The following is a 25,857-nucleotide window of genomic DNA, read 5'->3' on the forward strand; positions in this document are numbered from 1 at the left end:
AGTATACTTTTTAAATTGCCTACAATAACTTGACGATTAAATATGAAAAGATACCAGGCTTCTGAGCAGTACTAAACTTGTAGATGACTGGGTCATCTCAAATTAATCAGGTAAGAAGGTAAGACCCAGATGCAGACAATGTCAAAATAACAATGGTTTAATAATCCAACAGGGGCAGGCAATAGACAGGTCAAGGCAGGCAGGGGTCAGTAAACCAGAAGTGGGGCAACAGTACCAGGCAGGCAGACAGAGGTCAATAATCCAGAGGTGGGTCAAAGGTACAGGTCGGCAGACAGGCGGGCTCAGAGTCAGGACAGGCAAGGGTCAAAACCAGGAAGGCTAGAAAAAAAGAGACTGTGAAAAACAGGAGCTGAGACAAAAAACCTGGTTGACTTGACAACGAAGACGAACTGGCAACAGACTAACAGAGAACACAGGTATAAATATACAGGGGATAATGGGGAAGATGGGCGACACCTGGAGGGGGGTGGAGACAATCACAAAGACAGGTGAAACAGATCAGGGTGTGACACACATTTACAGATGTGATTGATAGTAATGCAATGACAAGTGATTGACCTGACATGAGAGGCCAATTGAGCTCAGGTTGTGTTTGACAGATCCAGGGACACCATTGAGGCCCATTGTTTCCATCCACCTGCTGCTGCTTCCACTCTTAACCTCACCCTCAACTATCAGCAAGAGAGAAGTTTTGCCCTCTAATGTGTTTACTAGTCAGGTGGCCATGGGACTGAAAGGGGCCAGGCAAATAGGAAGTGTAATTAGCATTCATGGTCAAAAGGCAACGTTAGTAGCCAGAGACAAAAGGGGTCAGAGTTCTGCAACCCCGGGTAGGAAGGAGGTAGAAATAATAAGCGGCCATTCCATTCTTGCAGTTTGGGTGGAGTGGGGAGATGTGGCCCCCTTGCCTTTCTGGATCTCAAATTGTCACTAAAGACACCCAGACCAGAGCAAACCCAGCATTCTCAGACACCATTGTGGCTCAAATCAGATTTTTTTTTGTTTACCTAATTGGCCTCAGATACCCGAGGACGCTCAATAGCAAATGACCGGTGGCAGAGATGACAAGCTGAGATTACCTAAAAAGGTTATTGCGAATAGCACCCATCACGCTGAACCTACAACACGATAGAGGGATAATATCAACGGGATATTTCCAACCCACAGTTAGCCAAGTTAGCTGGCTATAGTTATTTTTACAGTTAGCCTAGTTAGATACCACTCCTACACTCATAGTTTTGCTAACTACCGAAAACACCGCTTCATGCTTCCAAAATCTTTACATTTAGTTGATTGTGACACATCCACTTAATAGGGCATTCAGGCCTGCTTTGTGCTAACCTGCAGTGCAATTTGCACAATCATGCATACGCCTGTGTGAACTCTATCACATGGACATTAAAGTTGCAGTACTGTTGAAGAGTTTCAGTTATTTTTTTATAAAGTCAGGATTGTGATAGTATGAAATTGCAGTGGTTTGCCAGTAATGTCAGCAGTTTTGATGTCTCTATCTCAGGCATTTTCCATCGAAAGAGACTGTTGTCCAGTGTGGCGGAGTGTGCCAAAATGGAATCAGACCAGAACACAGACCTACAATCTCCTCTTGGCTTCTCTCATGGTGAACTGGAGGTCCAACGGTTCTGACTGGAATAACACAATGTTAAACAAAGGATTTCCTTTTTCATTTAGACAGGAAGGAGGTCTCACTTACTGAATTTTATCATTTATCAATTGTCACCCAGTCAAACCACTTTAAGCTTTTCAATTAATGGTTTGTTCCCTATCTTGAATTTTATGCGGCATTGACAACTATGCCGCAAAAATCCAAGGTAGTTGGGAACAGATTTTTGATGTCCCAATCATAGAGATCCTATTAAATTACTCAAATTATTCTAATTCCTAATTCTATTGTCCCAATACCATGGCATCAGGTTGATGAACTGATATACAAACAAATTGACGCGTCAATCCGTTCTTTTGAATTTAAACTATTATATAAAAATGTTGCCACAAAAATAATGCTCAATATATGGTACATTGAACACTCAGCCTTAGGCAGACTCTGCCACGTGGAAACAGAATCAATAGATCATCTGTTCTGGTACTGTCCTTCGGTGGCATGCTTTTGGAGTCAGGTCCAGGAGTTGTTCATTCAAAATGTCTGTGTTCAGATGGACCTACAAACAATACTGTTAGGCGATCTGAAAAACCACGATCAATCAATGGAAAATATGATTACACGCTGTCATGGGCGTCGTAAGGATTGGACCAAGGCACAGCGGGTAAAGTGCTCATCTTCTTAATTTATTTAAAGAAACCACTTAAACAAAATAAACAAACGACAAAAAAACAGTCCCATAAGGCTCCCAGGCTATACAGAAAATAACCACCCACAAAACACAAGTGAAACAAACACCACTAAATATGGCCTCCAATTAGAGACAACGACAACCAGCTTCCTTTAATTGGAGGTCATTGCCAAAAACCCAACATAGAAATAGAAAACTAGATATAAACATAGAAATAGAGAACATACAACCTAAACCCCAAAACACCGAAACACACAAAACAAACACCCCCTGCCACGCCCTGACCAATCTACAATGACAAATAACCCCTTTTACTGGTCAGGACGTGACACACGCTTAGGTAAAGTTAGAATTTTTTCAGCAATCTCAGTAGAAATGGTACAAATAGAGAGTCAAGACCCTCGTAAGACGTCACAGTAAAATAGATTTATGTATTGCAAAAGGAAATAGTAAAATGGTAGTGTACTGGGAAAGATGGGTTAGTCTGTGGACATTTGAGGATTGAAATTAAGATTGGAGCAATTGATTAGCCAATACAGTTGGGAGTCCAGTGTGATTAGGAAAGAAAAGTTAATGTTTTCCAAACAAATCCTGTGGTATATATTTACAGTACCAGTCAAAAGGTTGGACACATCTACTCATTCAAGGGTTTTTCTTTATTTTTACTATTTTCTACATTGTCGAATAATAGTGAAGCCATCAAAACTATGAAACAACACATATGGAATCATGTAGTAACCAAAAAAGTGTTCAACAAATCAAAATATATTTTATATTTTACATTCTTCAAAGTAGCCAGCCTTTGCCTTGATGACAGCTTTGCACAGTCTTGGCATTCTCTCAACCAGCTTCACCTGGAATGCTTTTCCAACAGTCTTGAAGGAGTTCCTACATATGCTAAGCACTTGTTGGCTGCTTTTCATTCATTTTGTGGTCCAACTCATCCCAAACCATCTCAATTGGGTTGAGGTTGAGTGATTGTGGAGGACAGGTAATCTGATGCAGCACTCCATCACTCTCATTCTTGGTCAAATAGCCCTTATACAATCTGGAGGTGTGTTGGCTTATTGTCCTGTTGAAAAACAAATGATGGTCCCACTAAACACAAACCAGATGGGATGGCGTATCGCTGCAGAATGCTGTGGTTGCATGCTGGTTAACTGTGCTAGGAGTTCTAAATAAATCACCAGCAAAGCACCCCCACACCATCATACCTCCTCCTCCATGCTTCACGGTGGAACCACATATACGTAGATCATCCTTTCATCTACTCTATGTCTCACAAAGACATGGCGGTTGGAACCAAAAATCTCAAATTTGGACTCATCAGACCAAAGGACAGATTTCCACCGGTCTAATGTTCATTGCTCATGTTTCTTGGCCCAAGCAAGCCTCTTCTTATTATTTGTGTCCTTTAGTAATGGTTTCTTTGCAGCAATTCGACCACGAAGGCCTGATTGACACAGTCTCCTTTGAACAGTTGATGTTGAGATGTGTCTGTTACTTGAAGTCCGGGAAGCATTTATTTGGGCAAACATTTCTGATGATGGTAATTTTAATGAACTTATCCTCTGCAGCAGAGGTAACTCTGTGTCTTACTTTCCTGTGGCGGTCCTCATGAGAGCCAGTTTCATCATAGCGCTTGATAGTTTTTGCGACTGCACTTGAAGAAAGTTGCAAAGTTCTTGAAATTTTCCACATTGACTGACCTTCATGTCTTAAAGTAATGATGGACTGTCATTTCTTTTTGCTGATTTGAGCTGTCCTTGCCATAATATGGACTTGGTCTTTTACCAAATAGGGCTATCTTCTGTATACCACCCCTACCTTGTCACAATACAACTGACTGGCTCAAACACATTAAGAAGGAAAGACATTTCACATATGAACTTTTAACAAGGCACACCTGTTAATTGAAATGCATTCCAGGTGACTACCTCATGAAGCTGGCTGAGAGAATGCCAAGAGTGTGCAAAGCTGTCATCAAGGTAAAGGGTGGCTACTTTGAATGATCTCAAAAATAATATATATTTTGATTTGTTTAACACTTTTTTGGTTAGTAGATGATTCCATATGTGTTGTTTCATAGTTTTGATGTCTTCACTATTATTCTGCAATGTATAAAATAGTAAAAATAAAGAAAAACCCTGGAATGAGTAGGTGTGTCGTAACTTTTGACTGGTACTGTTTATATACAGTATATTACATTTGAATGTTTTCCACCAAGTCCTCCAACCAGGGGAGAGGGGGGTAAAGGCGTAATAACAAATAAATACAAATAAACAAATATACATAAAAAATAGGGGTTAGAAATTATGCAGGTAATGTTATTTGATAGATTTCAAGTATATTTGATCTATCCCCCGATTCGATCTGCTAATTTCATATCTAATCTTTCCCCAATTCGATCTGCTAATTTCATAGCTGATCTGTCCCCACTGAAAATAGTTTGCTCCCATTGACATTCTTTCTTAGTTATTTACCCCCTTTATATTCCCAATTTCGTGATATTCAATTACGATCTTGTCTCATGGCTGCAACTCCCTAACGGGCTCGGGAGAGGCGAAGGTTGAGTCATGTGTCCTCGGAATCATGACCCGCCAAACCGCACTCTTTAACACCTGCCTGCTTAACCTGGAAGCCAGCCGTTCAACTGACAACTGAAGTCAGACTGCAGGCACCCGGCCCGCCACAAGGAGCCGCTAGAGCGCAATGAGCCAAGTGAAGCCCCCCCCGCCAGACCCTCCCCTAACCCAGACGACACTGGGCCAATTGTGCGCCGCCCTATGGGACTCCTGGTCACGGCTGGTTATGACACAGACTGGGAACAAACCCAGGTGTAGTGACGCATCAAGACCGTTGTGCCACTCGGGAGTTCCACATTGGCATTCTTTCTAACGGGATCTTTGTTACCAAACATTATTTGTCTTTCTACTGTTCTACTATAATTGTTCTCAATGTAAAAGGCTAGATGGTGTGCCAGATATAATTTGTGCTAATTGAATAGAATAATGCTGATTAAATTGATTATGGGTCATTTTGGAGTTTCCTTTGAAACAGATTTAAGTGGAACTGACCCTAACCTTAGCCTAGCACAAGTCACAGTCACGTAGTATTCTCATACGCAATATATCTGGTTCTGTAACGGTCTTCGTCGTCCTCAGATGAAGAGAAATCAGACCAAAATGCAGCGTGGTAAGTGTTCGTCATTTTTTATGATAAAACTGAACACTAACTCCGACAAGCAAAACAAAAGAACAACCGAACAGTCCCGTCAGGTGCAAAACACTAAACAGAAATTATCTACCCACAAACCCCAAAGGAAAACAGGCTGCCTAAGTATGACTCCCAATCAGCGACAACGAAGTACAGCTGTCCCTGATTGAGAGCCACACCAGGCCAAAACAAAGAAACACAAAGCATAGAAAAAAGGATATAGAATGCCCACCCCAACTCACGCCCTGACCAACCAAAATAGAGACATAAAAGGATCTCTTAAGGTCAGGGCGTGACAGGTTCTGCATGTCCCTAGATGTCATTCAAGCATGTTATGGAATTTTCCCATTGAGGTAACAATGCTGTTTTAGACTGATAAAGTTGGGATTGCTGGGATGCTATTTCCAATTGTTTATATATCCCATAGACGATAACAAAAGAAAACATTGTTTGGTGTTCAAGGCTATTTCAGGGGATGTTTTTTTGGTAAAGGACAGGACATACTGAAGACTTGATGGATTATTCATTCTTCCGCCTCACAATGTTTTTGTAAGAGTTGTTTCATGTTCTCATTAAGTGTATGGAAAGTTGTGGTCTGTAGCCAACCCAAGGGGTATTGTTAATGTTGGGTTTTGTATACACCGGTGTTTGTACAGATGTATGATCTTAATTTGATCACTCAGCACAGCAGGAAATGCAAACTTGTAGCGTATTTTAATTTTAAAAACGCTTCTAAAGTTTGCCATTTCCACTTGGAATTTCAGACTTGATTTGCCCTAATGAAAAATGTAATTATAATCCACATAAAATGTCACATTTCCCGTTGTTGCAGGATTATTTTCTTGCTTTAGCAAAGTGTCTCAAATGAAGATCCCACATCTGTACCTTTCCCTCTCATCTGCCCCAATTGGTCTGACAGGTTGGCAGATAAACATAAACATGCAAATGGTCTTCCAGTAATGTCAGTAACGTTATTATACTCACAATGGGTGACGCAAATGGGGACAAACAAATAATATCCGTCTTGGATGGGTTACATGTTTTGTTTTCTGAAATCTGAGGTGTGGCATTCAAAGTAGTAGGGGACAGTGAGGTAAGTTGTCACATGGGTAAGTTGTCAAACTGTTCATACCTCCAACACTAGAGGCGCTATCTCAAAAATCAGATAGCTACTTTGTGTGACTACATGTTCTATGGTCAACTTCCTGTTCACGTGGTCAAGGCCACTCTAATCTGAGGTGAGCACAAGTTTCTTATTTTTCCCCTTCAAAAGTAAACAATTGGCACTTTACATTTTATACAATAAAACTTTATTAGGTATGAATGTTCAAAATTATAATTTTGCATTGAGTAGAGGAGACAATAACGTGTCTTTTGATCTTTAGCTGCAGTCCTATGTTGAGCTAACCTTGAGATTTAGCCAACATTAGCACACATGTCAGTTTGGTGCAAGTTGTCTCAATAACCTTGGGGCAAGTCTTCACATGTGATAACTTGTCCCAGTATACATAGACACATAGAACATGCTCAAAAAACATTGTTATATTGTGTAATCAGCTCTGATAATAGTATTAAATGTTACTAAATTGATTATTATATATATGTATAGTTTAAAGCAGCAGACATATCCCTGGACTACACAAGACAGGCTCTGGCGTGTGTGTGTGTGTGTCTACTAACACACTACACGCCTACTGTATGAGACAGTATATCCACACACACACACACTCATACACACACTACTTCATACAGTGTGATGAATTTAGTGTGGTGTTATGAATTGCATTGTGGCAACAAGGACAGTAGACAGAGAGGTGGGTGTAATAAGCCTGTAATGAATATGTAATTGCAATGAGGAAATGTGTTTTTGAAGGAAAGAAGAAAGGAAGGAAGGAAAGAAAGAGGGGAAGGAAAGAAAGATGGTTAGAAGTTATAAAAGAAAGGCACACCACCTGCCATAATGTTAAAGGCAGTGAGGTAGATGAAGTTGCAGAACAAATCAATCAGGAGTACAGCGAAGGATTTTGACATAAATGACCGTACTCTGACTCGGTATTGTCAAAATGTTACCAGAGAAGAAGTTGAAAGTCAGACAGCCATGCCAACAACAGTAGTTGGCTATACAAAGCCACGGCAGGTTTCTTCCACCTGATTTGGAGATGCAGCTTGTTCAGTATATTACTAGGCCAGCTGACATTTATTTTGGTCTGTCGCCAAGTGAGATCAGAAGACTTGCCTACCAGTTTGCTGTGGCACACCAGCTGAAGTTCGTGCCAATGTGGGCAGAAAAAGAAAAGGCCAGCTCGGAGTGGTTTACAGGCTTCTTAAAACGGCACCCAACTCTGTCGCTGAGCAAGCCAGAGGCAACTAGCCTTGCCAGGGCAAGTAGCTTCAACAGTGAAAATGTTAATGTTTTCTTCGACAATGTAGCAGAGGTGCTACAGAGATATCAATTTGGACCAGGAGACATATGGAATGTCGATGAAACTGAGGTGACCACTGTACATAAACCTGACAAAGTGGTGGGCGGACGTGAAAGTAGGGTCACTGACCTCCGCTGAAAGGGAAACCCTCGTCACACTGGCCTGTGCTGTCTCAGACACAGGGAATAGTATATCTCCATATTTTTTATTCCCCCTGTGTCAACTTCCGCAATCATTTCCTGATCAACGGGCCACCTGGCAGCAAAAGAGGGGAAAATCGCTCCGGGTGGATGAAAGATGTGCACTTTGTTGACTTCCTGAAACATTTTGTCGAGCATACGAAATGCTCAAAGGAGAAGCTCTGTTTACTCCTTTTGGACAAAACCACGAGTCTTATCTGTCCATTGATGGACTCAATTATGCCAAATAAAATGGCATAATTATGCTGTCATTCCCACCCCTTTGCTCTCATCGGCTTCAACCCTTAGACAGGTTTGTCTACGGGCCGCTAAATAGGCACATCAACACAGTGTGATACCTGGATGAGGAACAATCCCGGGAAGACAATGGCAATTTATGACATTCCTGGGATTGTGGCAATCACCTATCCTCTGGCTACAACCCCCTTGAACATTCAGGCTGGCTTTAGGGTGGCTGGAGTACAACCTTAAAACAGGAATGTATTTTTGGAAACCGAGTTTGAGCCATCCTACGTTACAGATCACCCCATTTAGAACCCATCCCTGCCAGGCCCCAGCACCAACCCTGCCCTGCCAGTCCCCAGCACCAACCTGCCAGGCCCCAGCAATATTCCAGCCTTGCCAGGCTCCAGCACCAACCGACCAGGCCCCAGCAATATTCCAGCCCTGCCAGGCCCCAGCACCAACCTGCCAGGCCCCAGCACCATTTCAGCCCTGCCAGGCCCCAGCACCACCAACCTGCCAGGCCTCAGCACCATTTCAGCCCTGCCAGACCCCAGCACCACCAACCTGCCAGGCCCCAGCACTATTCCATCCCTGCCAGGCCCCAGTACCAATCTGCCAGGCCCCAGCAATATTCTAGCCCTGCCAGGCTCCAGCACCAACCGGCCAGGCCCCAGCAATATTCCAGCCCTGCCAGGCCCCAGCACCAACCTGCCAGGCCCAGCACCAACCTGCCAGGCCCCAGCACCATTTCAGCCCTGCCAGGCGCCAGCACCAACCTGCCAGGCCACAGCACCATTTCAGCCCTGCCAGGCCCCAGCACCAACCTGCCAGGCCCCAGCACCATTTCAGCCCTGCCAGGCCCCAGCACCAACCTGCCAGGCCCCAGCACTATTCCAGCCCTGCCAGGCCCCAGCACCAACCTGCCAGGCCCCAGCACCAACCTGCCAGGCCCCAGCACTATTCCAGCCCTGCCAGGACCAGCACCAACCTGCCAGGCCCCAGCACTATTCTATCCCTGCCAGGCCCCAGCACCAACCTGCCAGGCCCCAGCACTATTCCAGCCCTGCCAGGTCCCTGCACCAACCTGCCAGGTCCCAGCACCAACCTGCCAGGCCCCAGCACTAACCTGCCAGGCCCCAGCACTAACCTGCCAGGCCCCAGCACTATTCCAGCCCTGCCAGGACCAGCACCAACCTGCCAGGCCCCTGCACCAACCTGCCAGGCCCCAGCACTAACCTGCCAGGCCCCAGCACTATTCCAGCCCTGCCTAGCACGAGCTCAGACACAGACCTGCCCAGTTCTTATGCTAGCACCAGCTTATCCTTACCCAGCAATGCCATTGCTGACAGCGGACTACCAACTGCACAGGACATCCGGACATATCCAAAAGCTGGCCCCCGAAAACCAGCTTGCGAAGGAAGATAACGGCACAAAACAGCAATGTTCTGTTTTGTTAAGACTTTAAACATTTAAGCAAGTTATCTGCAGCATTACATTACATTCCGATTCCAATAATTACCGTGGATCTATGTGCATGCCAGAGAACATTCGAGTTCAAAGTAAAGTGATCGTGCCACTTAATTAATGTGTGCTCTGCCAGCATTATTGTTTTGATTGAAAGGCATGATTTGACAGATTCTCTAAGCATGATTGTTTTTATTTTGAGTTCTTTAATGAAGTTGAATTTGGGTTTGAATTTAAAATTAAAATCAATATTCACAATTAATAATTAATATTCACAATTAATTAGTTGTTCTTATTTGTTGATAATCCAATGTGACAACTTACCCGACGTAGTGTGACAATTTACCCGACGTAGTGTGACAACTTACCCGACGTAGTGTGACAATTTACCTGCTGATGGGGTGTCACGACTTCCGCCGAAGTCGGCTCCCCTCCTTGCTCGGGCGGCGTTTGGCGTCACCGGCCTTCTAGCCATCGCCGCTCCTTTTTTCATTGTTCCATTTGTTTTGTCTTGTTCCCCACACACCTGGTTTACATTCCCTATCACACTGCATATATATATTCCTCTGTTCCCCCCTTGTCTTTGTGTGGAATTGTTTTTGTTTTGTGTTTGTTGTATCGCACTAGTCTGGTTTATCACCCTGGGCTTTGCCTGTACCCTATGTGGGGAATTATTGGTGAACCTTATTGTTCTATTATTGACGGTATTTTGCGCTTGTCACTTTTGCCGGTTGGCTTGAGTTGTAGCTGTTTGCGCCCGTCTGTTTGTTGCTCTTGGCTAATAAAGACACCTGGTCACCTATTCTCTGCTCTCCTGCACTTGACTCAAATGACCAGCAGCGAAAACCCTGACATGGGGCAATTTGTCACAAGTACACACTCTCTATTTAACTGTCTACAATTTCCTACTGAAATAAAATATGAAGATGTAATGAATACATAACATGTTTCCAAGACTTCCTTCTTTCGTTTGATATGACATTTATACCATTGTGATGTATTGTGCACAGTAAATGTTAGACAGCATGAAAAGTGTGACAACATACCTCGCTCTCCCCGACCTTAAACATGGAAGTCAGCACACTTAATTCATAGAACCAGGTTTGCAAGAAGTACTCCTTAGTTTTTAATAAAAGTATATACAGTACATTAAAAACAGCTTATTTACTACTTTTATGCCTTTCTCCTGACTAAATAAACATATTCAAATAACATACATTTGTGGCTGGTTATCAAGAACATTAAAAAAAAATGGAATACATGAAGCAGCAGATATTCTTTTATGATATATTACAATGCAGCTGCTGTCGGTAGAAATGATATCATACATATAGTACCAGTCAAAAGTTTGGACACACCTACTCATTCAAGTTTTTATTTTATTTTACTATTTTCTACATTGTAGAATAATAGTGAAGACATCAAAACTATGAAATAACACATATGGAATCATGTAGTAACCAAAAAAGTATTAAACAAATCAAAATACATTTGAGATTTGAGATTCTTCAAACCCTTTGCCTTGATAACAGCGTTGCACACTCTTGGCATTCTCTCAACCAGCTTCACCTGGAATGCTTTTCCAACAGTCTTGAAGGAGTTCCCATATTTGGTGAGTACTTGTTGGCTGCTTTTCTTTCACTCTGCGGGCGAACATCCCAAACCATCACAATTGTGTTGAGGTCGGGTGATTGTGGAGGCCAGGTCATCTGATGCAGCACTCCATCACTCTCCTTATTGGTAAAATTGCCCTTACACAGCCTGGAGGTGTGTTGGGTCATTGTCCTGTTGAAAAACAAATAGTCTAAGTGCAAACCAGATGGGATGGTGTATCGCTGCAGAATGCTATAGTAGCCATGCTGGTCAAGTGTGCATGAATTCTAAATAAATCACTGACAGTGTCACCAGCAAAGCACCCCCACACCATCACACCTCCTCCTCCATGCTTCACGGTGGAAACCACACATGCAGAGATCATCCGTTCACCTACTCTGCGTCTCACAAAGCATGGCGGTTGGAAAAAAAATCTAAAATTTGGACTCATCAGACCAAAGAACAAATTTCCACCAGTCTAATGTCCATTGCTTGTGTTTCTTGGTCCAAGCAAGTCTCTTCTTATTATTGGTGTCCTTTAGTAATGGTTTCTTTGCAGCAATTTGACCAGGAAGGCCTGATTCACACAGTCTCCTCTGAACAGTTGATGTTGAGATGTGTCTGTTACGTCAATTTATTTGGGCTGCAATTTCTGAGGCTGGTAACTCTAATGAAGTTCTTGAAATGTTCCACATTGACTGACCTTCATGTCTTAAAGTAATGAAGGACTGTTGTTTCTCTTTGCTTATTTGAGCTGTTCTTGCCATAATATGGACCTGGTCTTTTACCAAATAGGGCTATCTTCTGTATACCACCCCTACCTTGTCACAACACAACTGACTGGCTCAAACGCATGAAGAAGGAAAGAAATTCCACAAATGAAGGCATTCCAGGTGACTGCCTCATGAAGCTGGTTGAGAGAATGCCAAGAGTGTGCAAAGCTGTCATCAAGGCAAAGGGTGGCTACTTTGAATAATCTAAAATATATTTTGATTTGTTAAAAAAAAATGGTTACTACATGATTACATATGTGTTATTTCATAGTTTGATGTCTTCGCTATTATTCTACAACATAGAAAATAGTAAAAAAATAAATAAAGAAAACCCCTGGAATGAGTAGGTGTGTCTAAACTTTTGATTGGTACTGTATATTGACAAACCAGAATTCAATATGAGGTGACTGGGTTTTATAGGTTTTCCTCCATTTTCCTCTGTGAAATTTCATGGATTACCCAGATACTCTGCAGACAAGAAAAAATAACAGAGATCCCTTTTCAGTTAATTGCATCGACTGCAGGCAGCAAGCTTTTTGTTAAACATTTCTCTCATATCCATGCCTCAATGGCTTGCTCCCTTACATAATTTAATTTACAATTCATAATTTACAATTCATAAACTTAACCCCCTATTAAGATGTTTAGGGAATCTTTACAATCAACAGATTTACCACAGAATTGAAGTTTCTATATCTTAACTCCTTTTCTTTTTAATTTTTTTAACAAATGTTTTATTTATTAACTCATCCACCCTCTTCAGAGGACAAATATCTTTGTTTTTTTATAGCTTTTCTGCTACATATACAGTTGAAGTCGGAAGTTTACATACACTTAGGTTGGAGTCATTAAAACTCGTTTTTTCAACCACTTCACACATTTTTTTCCAACAATTATTTACCGACAGATTATTTCACTTATAATTCACTGTATCACAATTCCAGTGGGTCAGAAGTTTACATACACTAAGTTTAATGTGCCTTTTAAACAGCTTGGAAAATTCCAGAAAATGATGTCATGGCTTTAGAAGCTTCTGATAGGCTAATTGACATCATTTGAGTCAATTGGAGGTGTACCTGTGGATGTATTTCAAGGCCTACCTTCAAACTCAGTGCCTCTTTGCTTGACATCATGGGAAAATCAAAATAAATCAGCCAAGACCTCAGAAAATAAATTGTAGACCTCCACAAGTCTGGTTCATCCTTGGGAGCAATTTCCAAATGCCTGAAGGTACCACGTTCATCTGTACAAACAATAGTATGCAAGTATAAACACCATAGGACCACGCAGCCGTCATACCGCTCAGGAAGGAGATGCGTTCTGTCTCCTAGAGATGAACGTACTTTGGTGTGAAAAGTGCAAATCAATCCCAGAACAACAGCAAAGGCCCTTGTGAAGATGCTGGAGGAAACAGGTACAAAAGTACCTATATCCACAGTAAAACAAGTCCTATATCGACATAACCTGAAAGGCCGCTCAGCAAGGAAGAAGCCACTGCTCCAAAACCACAATAAAAAAGCCAGACTACGGTTTGCAACTGCACATGGGGACAAAGATTGTACTTTTGGAGAAATGTCTTCTGGTCTGATGAAACAAAAATAGAACTGTTTGGCCATAATGACTATCTTTACATTTGGAGGAAAAAGGGGGAGGCTTGCAAGCCGAAGAACACCATCCCAACCGTGAAGCACGGGGGTGGCAACATCATGTTGTGGGGGTGCTTTGCTGCAGGAGGGACTGGTGCACTTCACAAAATAGATGGCATCATGAGGGAGAAAAATTACGTGGATATATTGATGCAACATCTCAAGACATCAGTCAGGAAATTAAAGCCTGGTCGCAAATGGGTCTTCTAAATGGACAATGACCCCAAGCATACTTCCAAAGTTGTGGCAAAATGGCTTAAGGACAACAAAGTCAAGGTATTGGAGTGGCCATCACAAAGCCCTGACCTCAATCCCATCAAACATTTGTGGGCAGAACTGAAAAAGCGTGTGCAAGCAAGCAGGTCTACAAACCTGACTCAGTTACACCAGCTCTGTCAGGAGGAATGGGACAAAATTCACCCAACTTATTGTGGGAAGCTCGTGGAAGGCTACCCGAAACGTTTGACCCAAGTTAAACAATTTAAAGGCAACGCTACCAAATACTAATTGAGTGTTATGTAAACTTCTGACCCACTGGGAATGTGATGAAAGAAATAAAAGTTGAAATAAATCATTCTCTCTACTATTATTCTGACATTTCACATTCTTAAAATAATGTGGTGATACTAACTGACCTAAGACAGGGAATTTTTACTAGGATTAAATGTCAGGAATTGTGAAAAATGTATTTAAATGTATTTGGCTAAGGTGTTTGTAAACATCAGACTTCAACTACATACATTTTACAAATACATTTGACGTATACATTTTGCATACACATTTTACATACGTGGTACTTTTCTATAAAGCAGTCACATAACAATAATACATTACCAAACAAACTCTTTAATCCCACCCCTCAGCCACTCTCAGCCCATCCCACTTATCACCATAGACCACCCTTGTTTGGTTTCCATGTGCCATATATTTTTCAATTTTGCTGTGATGTTTTACATAATTTTTTAACCTTTCTTAATGGTATATTATCCACAGATTGTGAGCTAAAGATGAAAACCTTTCCTACGAGTATTATTATATTATTTATTGACTGACTGGCTTTCCAAATCGCCCAGCACTGCTATTTGTAAGGTCAATTTTAAGTGCATGTTATGATTTTTTTAACCAATTTCACTACTTAATATGGAGCAAAAACGAATCTCTGAAGTAGACGCTCTATGACTCATTACAAATCAACATTTGCTTTGTCACATTTAGATGACATTCTAATGTCATAATAAACATTTGTCTCAGCCATGTTGAATTAAAAGTTCCAGTAAGAAGTTAATCTTGGCATTCTTAGCAACAGAACTTAATACATTTATTTAAGATTTACTTAAATACCCAGAGGGTATATGAACTCACTCTGAGCCGGAGTCGGCATTAGAATTCTGCTGCAGCTCTCGTAAGTGTTGATTGATATGTGCTGTGGAAACAACAGAACAACAACATAAGCCGTTGTCCATAGTATATCACAGTGTTTATAAGAAGTGATTTTTATATCTTACCTAAACTGTAACCATTCGAACCCATCCCAGTGGACTCAAACCCTCTTGAGCTTGCCCCTGCCCCGCCAAATCCATTCCCAGTTGAGCCAGGATCACCCATCCCATGCCTGCTACCCCAGGGTCCAGTATGATTTGGTCCGGACATCCCTGGGTTACCCATTCCGGTCTGAAACATAATAAGACAAAGAAAATAATGTTTAGTTAGTACCGGTATGTGAAAATACTTCAACATATAACAATGAATCATGCTGTTTATCTAGCATATTCAAAGATAATAATAGCACAAACATATCATGTTTATTATTACATGACCACCAATTGTATCTTATAGACTGTGGCACTTTACCAGCCAGTGGGGCCTATTCCTATCCTCGAGTTCACTGCATTTTTTTTTGGAATGAGATTGACACTTTCTGCAGTACCATAGTGGGACATCTGCTAAATTGATGAGATTGACACTTCCTCCAGTCCCATAGTGGGACTCCTGCTAAATTGATGAGATTGACACTTCCTCCAGTCCCATCACGGGACCCCTGCTAAATTGATGAGATTGACACTTCCTCCAGTCCCATCACGGGACCCCTGCTAAATTGATGAGATTGACACTTCCTCCAGTCCCCTAGTGGGACCCCTGCTAAATTGATGAGATTGACACTTCCTCCAGTCCCATAGTGGGACTCCTGCTAAATTGATGAGATTGACACTTCCTCCAGTCCCATAGTTTCTATGGACCCCATGAAGAGTAGCTGCTGCTTTAGTAGTAGCTAATTGGGATCCTAATAAGATACCAAAAATAAAACATCTCTATGGTCCAAAACAGTGCAAGGCGTGCAAGGCGTATTTACTTCAGAGAGCATTATGAAAGCATGATGATTTATTTTATTTGAAGAAAGAAAATATCATGTTTGAATGTGCCCATTACTTTAATTGATACAAACTCATGCCTGTACATACAGTGCAGGTTTTGACAATAAACCCCCCCCCAAAAACAGGCAAGTTAAATCCTTATTTACAATGACAGCCTACACCGGCCAAACCTGGACCAATTGTGTGACGCCCTATGGGACTTACAATCACGGCTGGTTGTGATACAGCCTGGATTTGAACCAGGGTGTCTGTGTTGACACCTCAAGCACTGAGATGCAGTGCCTTATGCTGCGCCACTCGGGAGCCCCCCAGTTTAATGTAGTCCACCGTAAAGCACGACAACAACCTATCAATCATTGCTTACATTTTCCACTAATGTATTTTATTAGAGCTAATTGTCATAAAAAGTCTCATGAGGAGCTCCTGCAGCTCTCATTTAGATGGTTAGATCTTTTGACCAGCGTCCCAACTCTATAGCTTCACACCAATGACGGAAGCCATTTCTGGCCTCAGTTTGACTTCTAAATCATTTCTGTTGTTATCTACCGCCACTTATCACTGAGTTGGATGAAAGCCTGGTGTAATACCACGTGATAGAGCTTCCCTTACCCTGGAGCCACAGTTGACCAGTGAGGTGTTGAGGTTATTGATCTTGTCCTTGAGAATGCTGATCTCGCCCTCCTTCACCTTCGTCACCGTCTCCTGTAGCTCCATGTCCCCCTGCAGCCTTCTGCTGTCCGTCAGCAGCCTCTCCGTCTCTCGGTCATATTTCTCCTGGGTTTTCTGAAGTTTCTTGCGGTGCTCCAGGGCCATGGCACTGCGGTTGTAGCTGCACCAGTCGTAGACCTCCTTCAGCTGGTCTTTATCCACCTGCAGCCTGGCACTGCAGCCCTCAATCTCCGACATCTGAGAGCCCACCTTGTTCAGGTATTGCTGGAACTTGTTCTCCACCTCGCGGGACAGACCGGTGCAGTTGTTGCGGATCTGGTCCAGGTGGTGGAGCTGCTTCTCGCAGGTGAGCAGGAAGGGGCTGACATTGGGCAGAAGGTTGTCGATCTTCAACAGGAAGGCTTTAGAGACGTCGGAGATGCCGGCCAGGGATTGGACAAAGTCCTCCTTGCACTTTTTCCTGTAGCCCTCCAGTTGTCTCTGCAGGAAGGTCTTGTCCCTGCTGAGGGAGATGACCTCCAGGGTCAGGGTGTCCCGGTCCATGGCTGTGTTCTCCATCTCCATCCTCATGAACTGCACCGTCTGACTGAAGTTGGTGCTCACTAGCTGTAGCAACTGCTCCAGCTGCTGGACCTGGTTTTCTTGCATATTATTGTTGTTGCATATAAACGTTTTTGAAGAACAAAAACAAGAAAGAAAAAACTTTTATGTTAATACTTCGGAACCAAGATCAGATTTTGTCCGGGATTCAATCCGAGGAGCACTGTCGACATTGCATCTTTTAAAGGCAATGTTCCTGCGTTTGCGGAGATTGCATTCACAGTGCAGATGTGGGCTCAATAGAAATGAACCTTTAAATCAAGCTCGCTACAATGCAGCTTGGATTGAATCCCGGCACTGCGTTGGTTTTAAGTCAATTCAGAATGGCGAATAAATAACTTTTATTATAATTTCACTATTTGTATTCTCACTTCGGTAACAACAACAACAACAGTGAAGACAAAAGATCATTGCAAAGTTGTAATTTGCACCATGCTTATTCTTGTCCAAAGAAGTACCAGTTAGGAAACCCACTGGGCACAGATGTCAATTTAACATCTATTCCACGTTTGTTCAACGCAATTTCCTTTACATGACGTGGAAATAATGTTGATTCAATCAGTGTGTGCCCAGTGGAAAGATAATAGGTTTAGAAAAGCTTAGCTGTGAATTATTAGAATGAGATTCCGAGTGGACGATTGAACATGAATTCTGTATGTAACACTAGTGCAGAGCAGAGCAATAAAGCATTGTTTGTCTTACTGCTCTCTTACCATTTGGTGGCATGTCCCCGGAGCATTGGTTCATTCTAAGTTGAATCTGACATCTTCCCTTATCGTTCTCACACTGAGTCTGTGGATATTAATAACAGACATGCATCAGCACCACATTTTGTCTACCAATAATAATTTGAGTGAACATTTCACCTACAGATTTAGGATCTGCAGCAACAGAAAATGTGAATTATTATGTGGATTATAGACATCTTTTTTTATTATGGACAGGTTTTGTAGAGGTTGATCCATTTTTCATTAGGGCAAATCAAGACTGACATTTTTAAGTGTCCTTTTTAAACCTTTTTAAACCTTGGGTGGCAGGTAGCCTAGTTGATAGAGTGTTGGACTATTAACCAAAAGGTTGCAAGATCAAATCCCAAAGGTAAAAATCTGTTGTTCTACCCCTGAACAAGGCAGTTAACCCACTGTTCCCAGGACGTCATTGAAAATAAGAAGTTGTTCTTAAATGGCTTGCCTAGTTCAATAAATTGAACATACTACACTTTTGAATTTTCTGCAACAACAGGATGATCAAATTAAGATACGGCATCAGTACATGCACATTATTGTTGACAATGTTGCAAAAGAAGATATTATAATAATAATATCTATAGAAATGAAAAGAAGATATTATAATAATAATATCTATAGAAATGATGAACAGTCAAGCTTAAATCTGAATATACAGTGATTAGTGATTGTTAATGTTTATGACTGTAGGACCACTGTTTTAACCTTTTCAGTTATACTTGCTGAAAGGATCTGAAATGATTGGTATGATATATGACATGTATAATAGACGTAAATGTAATATTGTTTTATGTTAAATTACACTCAAATTAAAATCATGTAGCACATGTTTTGTTTTCATATCCACTAATACAGCTAAACTGGCATTTTAATATTCAGTAAACCAGTCACTGAGATCCGACTGTATATAATGTACTGCTGTCATTGTAATGAATATTCAAAATCGACATATTGAAAATCCACCAATGTTTTTCAAAATATGCATGCCTAAAAATCCAACACAACCTCACAAATTCTCTCTAGCATTGTCCTATGAACATTGATGACAAAACCAGTCTCAGTTCTTACCACTAGTTCTTTGAGATTGGCGATGAACATGCCAGACCCGTTTGCCACATGGCGCAGACTCATCATATACCTGTCGTTGCGCATCTTGTCAGTCAGGGTGGCGTTCAGGAGCTTCGTCAGGTTCTTTCCCTGCTGCCGGAGGTTGATGTTGTCAATGGAGAGGCGGCTGAAGCTGTTCTCCAGGTCCTGGACCCGGATCTCGGCCGCCGCGTCTGGGGAGATCCCATAGACCAGGAAGAGCACCAGGCTGACAATGATGAGTGACTGGATCAGAGAGGAGAAGAAGAAGACAACCCTCATGTAGTAGCCACAGCTCTTCCCTCTGGGCTTCTGGATCTTCCTCCTGGCCTCCAAGCCAAACTTGGCCTGGGAGTAACTGCTTTTGTACATGGCTGTTTAGCCTCTGAGACACAGTACAGTACAGAACAGAACACCCTTACGGAGAAACAGCCAAGCCCAGACCAATTTAGATGGTTCAAATGGGGTCCACTTCTTGAGGACCAAGTAGAGAGCGTTAAACCCCAAGCACTGAACTCTTCTTTCCCAAACAAAAAGCCAGAAAAATAGATAAGATGTGAGATATTTTAGGCAGACCCTGGTAGTGGAGATATCTTAGGCAGACCCTGGTAGTGGAGATATCTTAGGCAGACCCTGGTAGTGGAGATATCTTAGGCAGACCCTGGTAGTGGAGATATCTTAGGCAGAGCCTGGTAGTGGAGATATCTTAGGCAGACCCTGGTAGTGGAGATATCTTAGGCAGACCCTGGTAGTGGAGATATCTTAGGCAGACCCTGGTAGTAGAGATATCTTAGGCAGACCCTGGTAGTGGAGATATCTTAGGCAGACCCTGGTAGTGGAGATATCTTAGGCAGACCCTGGTAGTGGAGATATCTTAGGCAGACCCTGGTAGTGGAGATATCTTAGGCAGACCCTGGTAGTGGAGATATCTTAGGCAGACCCTGGTAGTGGAGATATCTTAGGCATCTTAGGCAGACCCTGGTAGTGGAGATATCTTAGGCAGACCCTGGTAGTGGAGATATCTTAGGCAGACCCTGGTAGTGGAGATATTTTAGGCAGGCCCTGGTAGTGGAGATATCTTAGGCAGACCCTGGTAGTGGAGATATCTTAGGCAGACCCTAGTAGTGGAGATATCTGAGGCAAACCCTGGTAGTGGAGATATCGGAGGCAGTGGTAGTGAAGATAGTATCCCGCTTCTGAGCTAAGGTAGCACACATTGACAGCCCAAATAGTAAAGTTCCAGACGTTTTCTCTCCTGAGCGTAATATGGTGTGAAAGTGAGAAGACAGGATTATGTCTGAGGTGTAAACATGGTCAGGAGTTTAGAACCGCCTCACCACACTTCCCACTCTGGGAACTCCTTCCTTGACTTCATGTCAGGGGTTAGGATAACATCACACACACACACACACACACACATACGCACACACACATATACATAAGCACGCATGCACACACACACACACACACACACGCACGCACGCACACGTGTATATAACATCACACAAACACAACATCACGCACACACACGCAGACACACACACACACACACACACACACACACACACACACACACACACACACACACACACACACACACACACACACACACACACACACACACACACACACACACACACACACACACACACACACACGAGGTGATTCAGACCACATTCACACAACCCTAGCCCCATGCGGTGCCAGTTGCCCCTTTGTTTGACAGGTAGCCTAGCAGTTAAGGGCGTTGGGCCAGTAAACGAAAGGTTGCTGGTTTGAATCCCGGAGCTGGTGATTTTGTTGTGTATTTAAATCTGGTGATGTGCTCTTGAACAAGGCACTTAACCCTAATTGCTGCTGTAAGTCACTCTGGATAAGAGCATCTGCTAAATGACTAAAATGTAAATGTCAGCACATGTGACAAGAGATAGTGGTTCTGAAATTACCTGCTTTGAAGGAGATTATAATCTTAGGTACATTTTAGGAAAAGTCTTCAGGTGTAACAGTCCTATTTAACAAGGTGTGCCTATACTTTACTAACACTTTACCAGTCTACGTAACTAAGATGTATTTTTATGCCTAGGTATTAGGGACACTTACATTTGATGTTTTGTGTGTCATATATGATGGTCTTCAATTTTTCTTGATCTAAACACTACACCAACCTTTACCTTCTCTCTGATTAGCTGTAAGGTCAGGAAAGGCCACTGTTAACTAGTATGTGGGGTGGTTAGGTACATGAATCTTCACCCTCTTGACAGGTAAATGCTCCATTAATGTTCGTTCTGACCATTGTTCTGAAGATATTATCTGTTCTGAAGATTTGATCTGTCTATATTATCTTCCTCCATAACTCAAAATGGCACATTGTGAAGACCTACTGTAATTTCCAAGAAAAAACCCAACTGTTTTACGGCATTATGAACATGGTTTCCGGTGCACGGCACCAGAAGTTAAGTGTCAGGACCATAGCACATGTTGTTCCACAGACATTCTCATTAAGTATAGGAGCCAGCGGCCCTTTGATGCTCTGCATCTCAACCCAACTTGCTGACGTGGGCAGCTGACAGTCAGTCTCTCAGGACACCCCAAACACAGCAGCAGAATGAAAGCCAGAACTTGTCCTGCCTGCCTGCCAGCCATTGTTGCCGTGTCAACCCTGTCTTCAGAGGAAGCAATAATTCACCAAGGAATTGGCCATCTCATCTGAGTTGTTACCATCGGGACAGATCACAGATAAAGCTTGTGAACAAAAGCAGGACATCAGGGACAAACACAGAAGTACACACCAAATGTTGAATATTGAGAATGAAATGGGCTGTTTATCTGGAGCATAAACAACTGGTATTAATATAAACAACTGATCTTTTTGGGGACCAGGTGTTGGAACGTTGTGTATTTAAACGTTTCCCTGAGTGTACCTACCTCCTAGAAATCTATCAGCTCCTTCACTGTAATCTTGTAGACGGCCGTTTAGGAATATCACAAAACAATATACTACTTTTAGTTTCCACCATATCTAACACTTTCAGATCTGAGGGAGAGTCTACAAGGCAGGATCATAAACATGGATTGTTATTGAATTAGAATTTGACCTCTTTTTTTTTTCATGTATCAGGTATTTGCAATTCATAGATTAGATTAGAATAACTTTATTCGTGTCCATAACACATACTGCCACCTAGTGTTAACTGTAACTCCTGCAACCAATTTTCCCTCCAACCAACGTACATCAGAGAGAATTTTAGAAATGGATGTGTCATGGAAGGATGGAATGAACGGGCTTCTTGGAGAAGAAATAAGTAAATATCAACAAATTTCAAGGATATACATAAAGATGGTATTCCGTCGAGGCGGAAAAACATCACAGAACGTCCCAGTAAAAAGGTTGCATTTACTTATTCATGGTTGGGCTTGTTTAGATCAGATTATTTGTCTTTAATTAATCATGGCTTGAACCACTTAGATTTTCTACAGCAGTGCATTATTTACCAGAACTTGCCCTCAAAACATAAAAAATGTAGACAAACAATAAATGTAGCTTGAGTTACTGTGTTCCCGAGACCTAGTAAACTCAGAAAGTTTTCCTCCACAATGATGGTGTGATTCTCCTCTTCAAAAGATTTTAGCATGTAAATCTTGATGGGGCAAAAAAAAAAGTGAAATGCATTCCAGCAAAGCCACTACACAACACTAAACAATACATTAATTGCACTACAGAGGTGACAAACGGTGCCTCCAAACTGTTAGGGCCTACATAAAGCTGTCCCAACACCTTACCACTGCTACACCTGGCTATCAGCTGAGCCTTGTCTGGTAGCGAAGGAGTTCATTCAGCCTCATTTACTGCCTTTTAAAAAAACACTGCTGATATGCCTGACTTGCTTAAACAAATGTGGTTTCTAATGACAATTGAGATGGACAAACTATGGCATAAGGGGACGACAAGCGGATAAGAGGCAATCAGTAATTTCGATTAAGACAATGAGCAAGCTAGGACGGACGTAACGTTAGTGTTTATAACTACACTGCTCAAAAAAATAAAGGGAACACTAAAATAACACATCCTAGATCTGAATGAATGAAATAATCTTATTAAATACTTTTTTCTTTACATAGTTGAATGTGCTGACAACAAAATCACACAAAAATAATCAATGGAAATCCAATTTATCAACCCATGGAGGTCTGGATTTGGAGTCACACTCAAAATTAAAGTGGAAAACCACACTACAGGCTGATCCAACTTTTATGTAATGTCCTTAAAACAAGTCAAAATGAGGCTCAGTAGTGTGTGTGGCCTCCACGTGCCTGTATGACCTCCCTACAACGCCTGGGCATGCTCCTGATGAGGTGGCGGATGGCTGTAAGCACAACCCCCACCTGTGGACATCGGGTCCTCATACCACCCTCATGGAGTCTGTTTCTGACCGTTTGAGCAGACACATGCACATTTGTGGCCTGCTGGAGGTCATTTTGCAGGGCTCTGGCAGTGCTCCTCCTGCTCCTCCTTGCACAAAGGCGGAGGTAGCGGTCCTGCTGCTGGGTTGTTGCCCTCCTACGGCCTCCTCCACGTCTCCTGATGTACTGGCCTGTCTCCTGGTAGCGCCTCCATGCTCTGGACACTACGCTGACAGACACAGCAAACCTTCTTGCCACAGCTCGCATTGATGTGCCATCCTGGATGAGCTGCACTACCTGAGCCACTTGTGTGGGTTGTAGACTCAATCTCATGCTACCACTAGAGTGAAAGCACCACCAGCATTCAAAAGTGACCAAAACATCAGCCAGGAAGCATAGGAACTGAGAAGTGGTCTGTGGTTACCACCTGCAAAACCACTCCTTTATTGGGGGTGTCTTGCTAATTGCCTATAATTTCCACCTGTTGTCTATTCCATTTGCACAATCAGTGTCAATCAGTGTTGCTTCCTAAGTGGACAGTTTGATTTCACAGAAGTGTGATTGACTTGGAGTTACATTGTGTTGTTTAAGTGTTCCCTTTATTTTTTTGAGCAGTATATTTGTTTAGCACTTTTGAAATGTACAGCGACAGAATTCAGAACATGTGCCATTCTTACAGTGTTCTCCCTGTACACCAAGTCAGAACCGTAGGATAAATAAAGGGGGCATCTAAGCAGACAATGAACGGTCTTACAATATTCAATGATTACATTTCTCTAAAACAGGTTATAGGCTACAGTTGAACAGTCAGAACAGTCGGCAAAATTAAGAGGGGTAAATAGACCAAATTATTAGGGTGAGGGACATGGGCTACTAACATCTTACTACACAACATACACTTAGTATTACTTTCTTAGCTGCAGTATACATATCTCCCAGGCATATTACAACATTTATGAAGCAGCATACAATACATTTTTGGACTCACATTGTTGTGCTCGGCTCACTTGAAGAGGAAGGTGGCGCGGCGGTCCTCCGAGTTAACAATTGTTTTGAGCGCGGCACAAATCGTACTTCATTGACATCATGGCCAATGTTAAATGTTTATCATTTATAACTAGGAAAAGAGCCCCTTAATCCCAGATTTGGGACCACACAGCCACTGTCACTGATTCCTTCCAAACCACTTTGCGATTTCCAACTTGTTGTGTAATGTTTATGTCCGATCTATAATTTATTTTCAATATTTATCTTCATATGACAAGGATTAAAAAGAATTTGACAGTAGATGGCATGGTTTGTGATAAGACTCTGGTATTTTGAATACTGTATGCATCAGAGGAGGCTGGTGGGAGGAGCTATAGTAGGACGGCTGGAATGGAATAAATGGAACCGAGTCAAACGTGGGGTTTCCATGTGTTTCCATTGATTTCATTCCAGTCTTTACGATGAACCCATCCTCCTATAGCTCATCCCACCAGCCTCCTCTGTTATGCATATTCCATATTTCAAACCATGCCTTTTAAACCATGGGATTGGGAACTCTGTAATGTAAGGATTGGTTTCCTCCAAACACCTCAACTCTCATCAGAGGGTCTTCTGTGGAAAAAAAGACTGATGAATCCCCGACGTTAATCCCTCCTCAGTCCAGCAGATGTTTTCCTTTGACTTGGACAAAGGACTTTGTTTTTATTACCAGGCTTGCCCATTCCTGTGGGGTCAAAGGTGAAGCCGGTCTCGGAGAGAAGCTGTCCCTGCAGGTCAAACAGTTTGACAGTCATTGGAGCGCGATGAAATGTCCCCCTCGTGTAAACGACCATTATCAGTTTGTGTTGAAAACCTAGGCTACTTTCCATATGCCGCTATGCTTGAGTACACATTCGTCAACACCCAGGGTTCGAATAACACATTGACTATTGGGAGTACCTTAGGCTGGACCAGTGTTGCGATTTCTAATGTTTACAGGAGTGTCCTGGTTTGTTGTTGGATTACCCAGCACCCACATAACCCACAACAACAACAACAACAACAAGATATTTTGTGTGGAGGGTTCATCATGTCAAAACAAAATAAAGCCTCACAAAAAATGGAGCAAACTATTTCTGGAAGGAAA

At 42.3% G+C, this 25,857-nt stretch overlaps 1 protein-coding gene across 1 annotated transcript; it reads right to left on the minus strand.

Moving 5' to 3' along the window:
• Window positions 1-12,390: 12,390 nt before the first annotated feature.
• On the minus strand, window positions 12,391-20,757 carry LOC106598970 (plasmalemma vesicle-associated protein). Its single transcript, XM_014190001.2, has 6 exons — window positions 19,326-20,757; window positions 18,225-18,303; window positions 16,852-17,552; window positions 15,376-15,541; window positions 15,233-15,293; window positions 12,391-12,692 (listed from the first exon to the last, which is right to left on the minus strand). The coding sequence occupies exons 1-6, from the start codon at window positions 19,713-19,715 to the stop codon at window positions 12,680-12,682; spliced, it is 1,410 nt and encodes a 469-aa protein (XP_014045476.1). The 5' UTR covers window positions 19,716-20,757; the 3' UTR covers window positions 12,391-12,679.
• Window positions 20,758-25,857: the final 5,100 nt, after the last annotated feature.

This window comes from Salmo salar, chromosome ssa03, assembly GCF_905237065.1.
Source record: "Salmo salar chromosome ssa03, Ssal_v3.1, whole genome shotgun sequence".
NCBI lineage: Eukaryota > Metazoa > Chordata > Actinopteri > Salmoniformes > Salmonidae > Salmo > Salmo salar.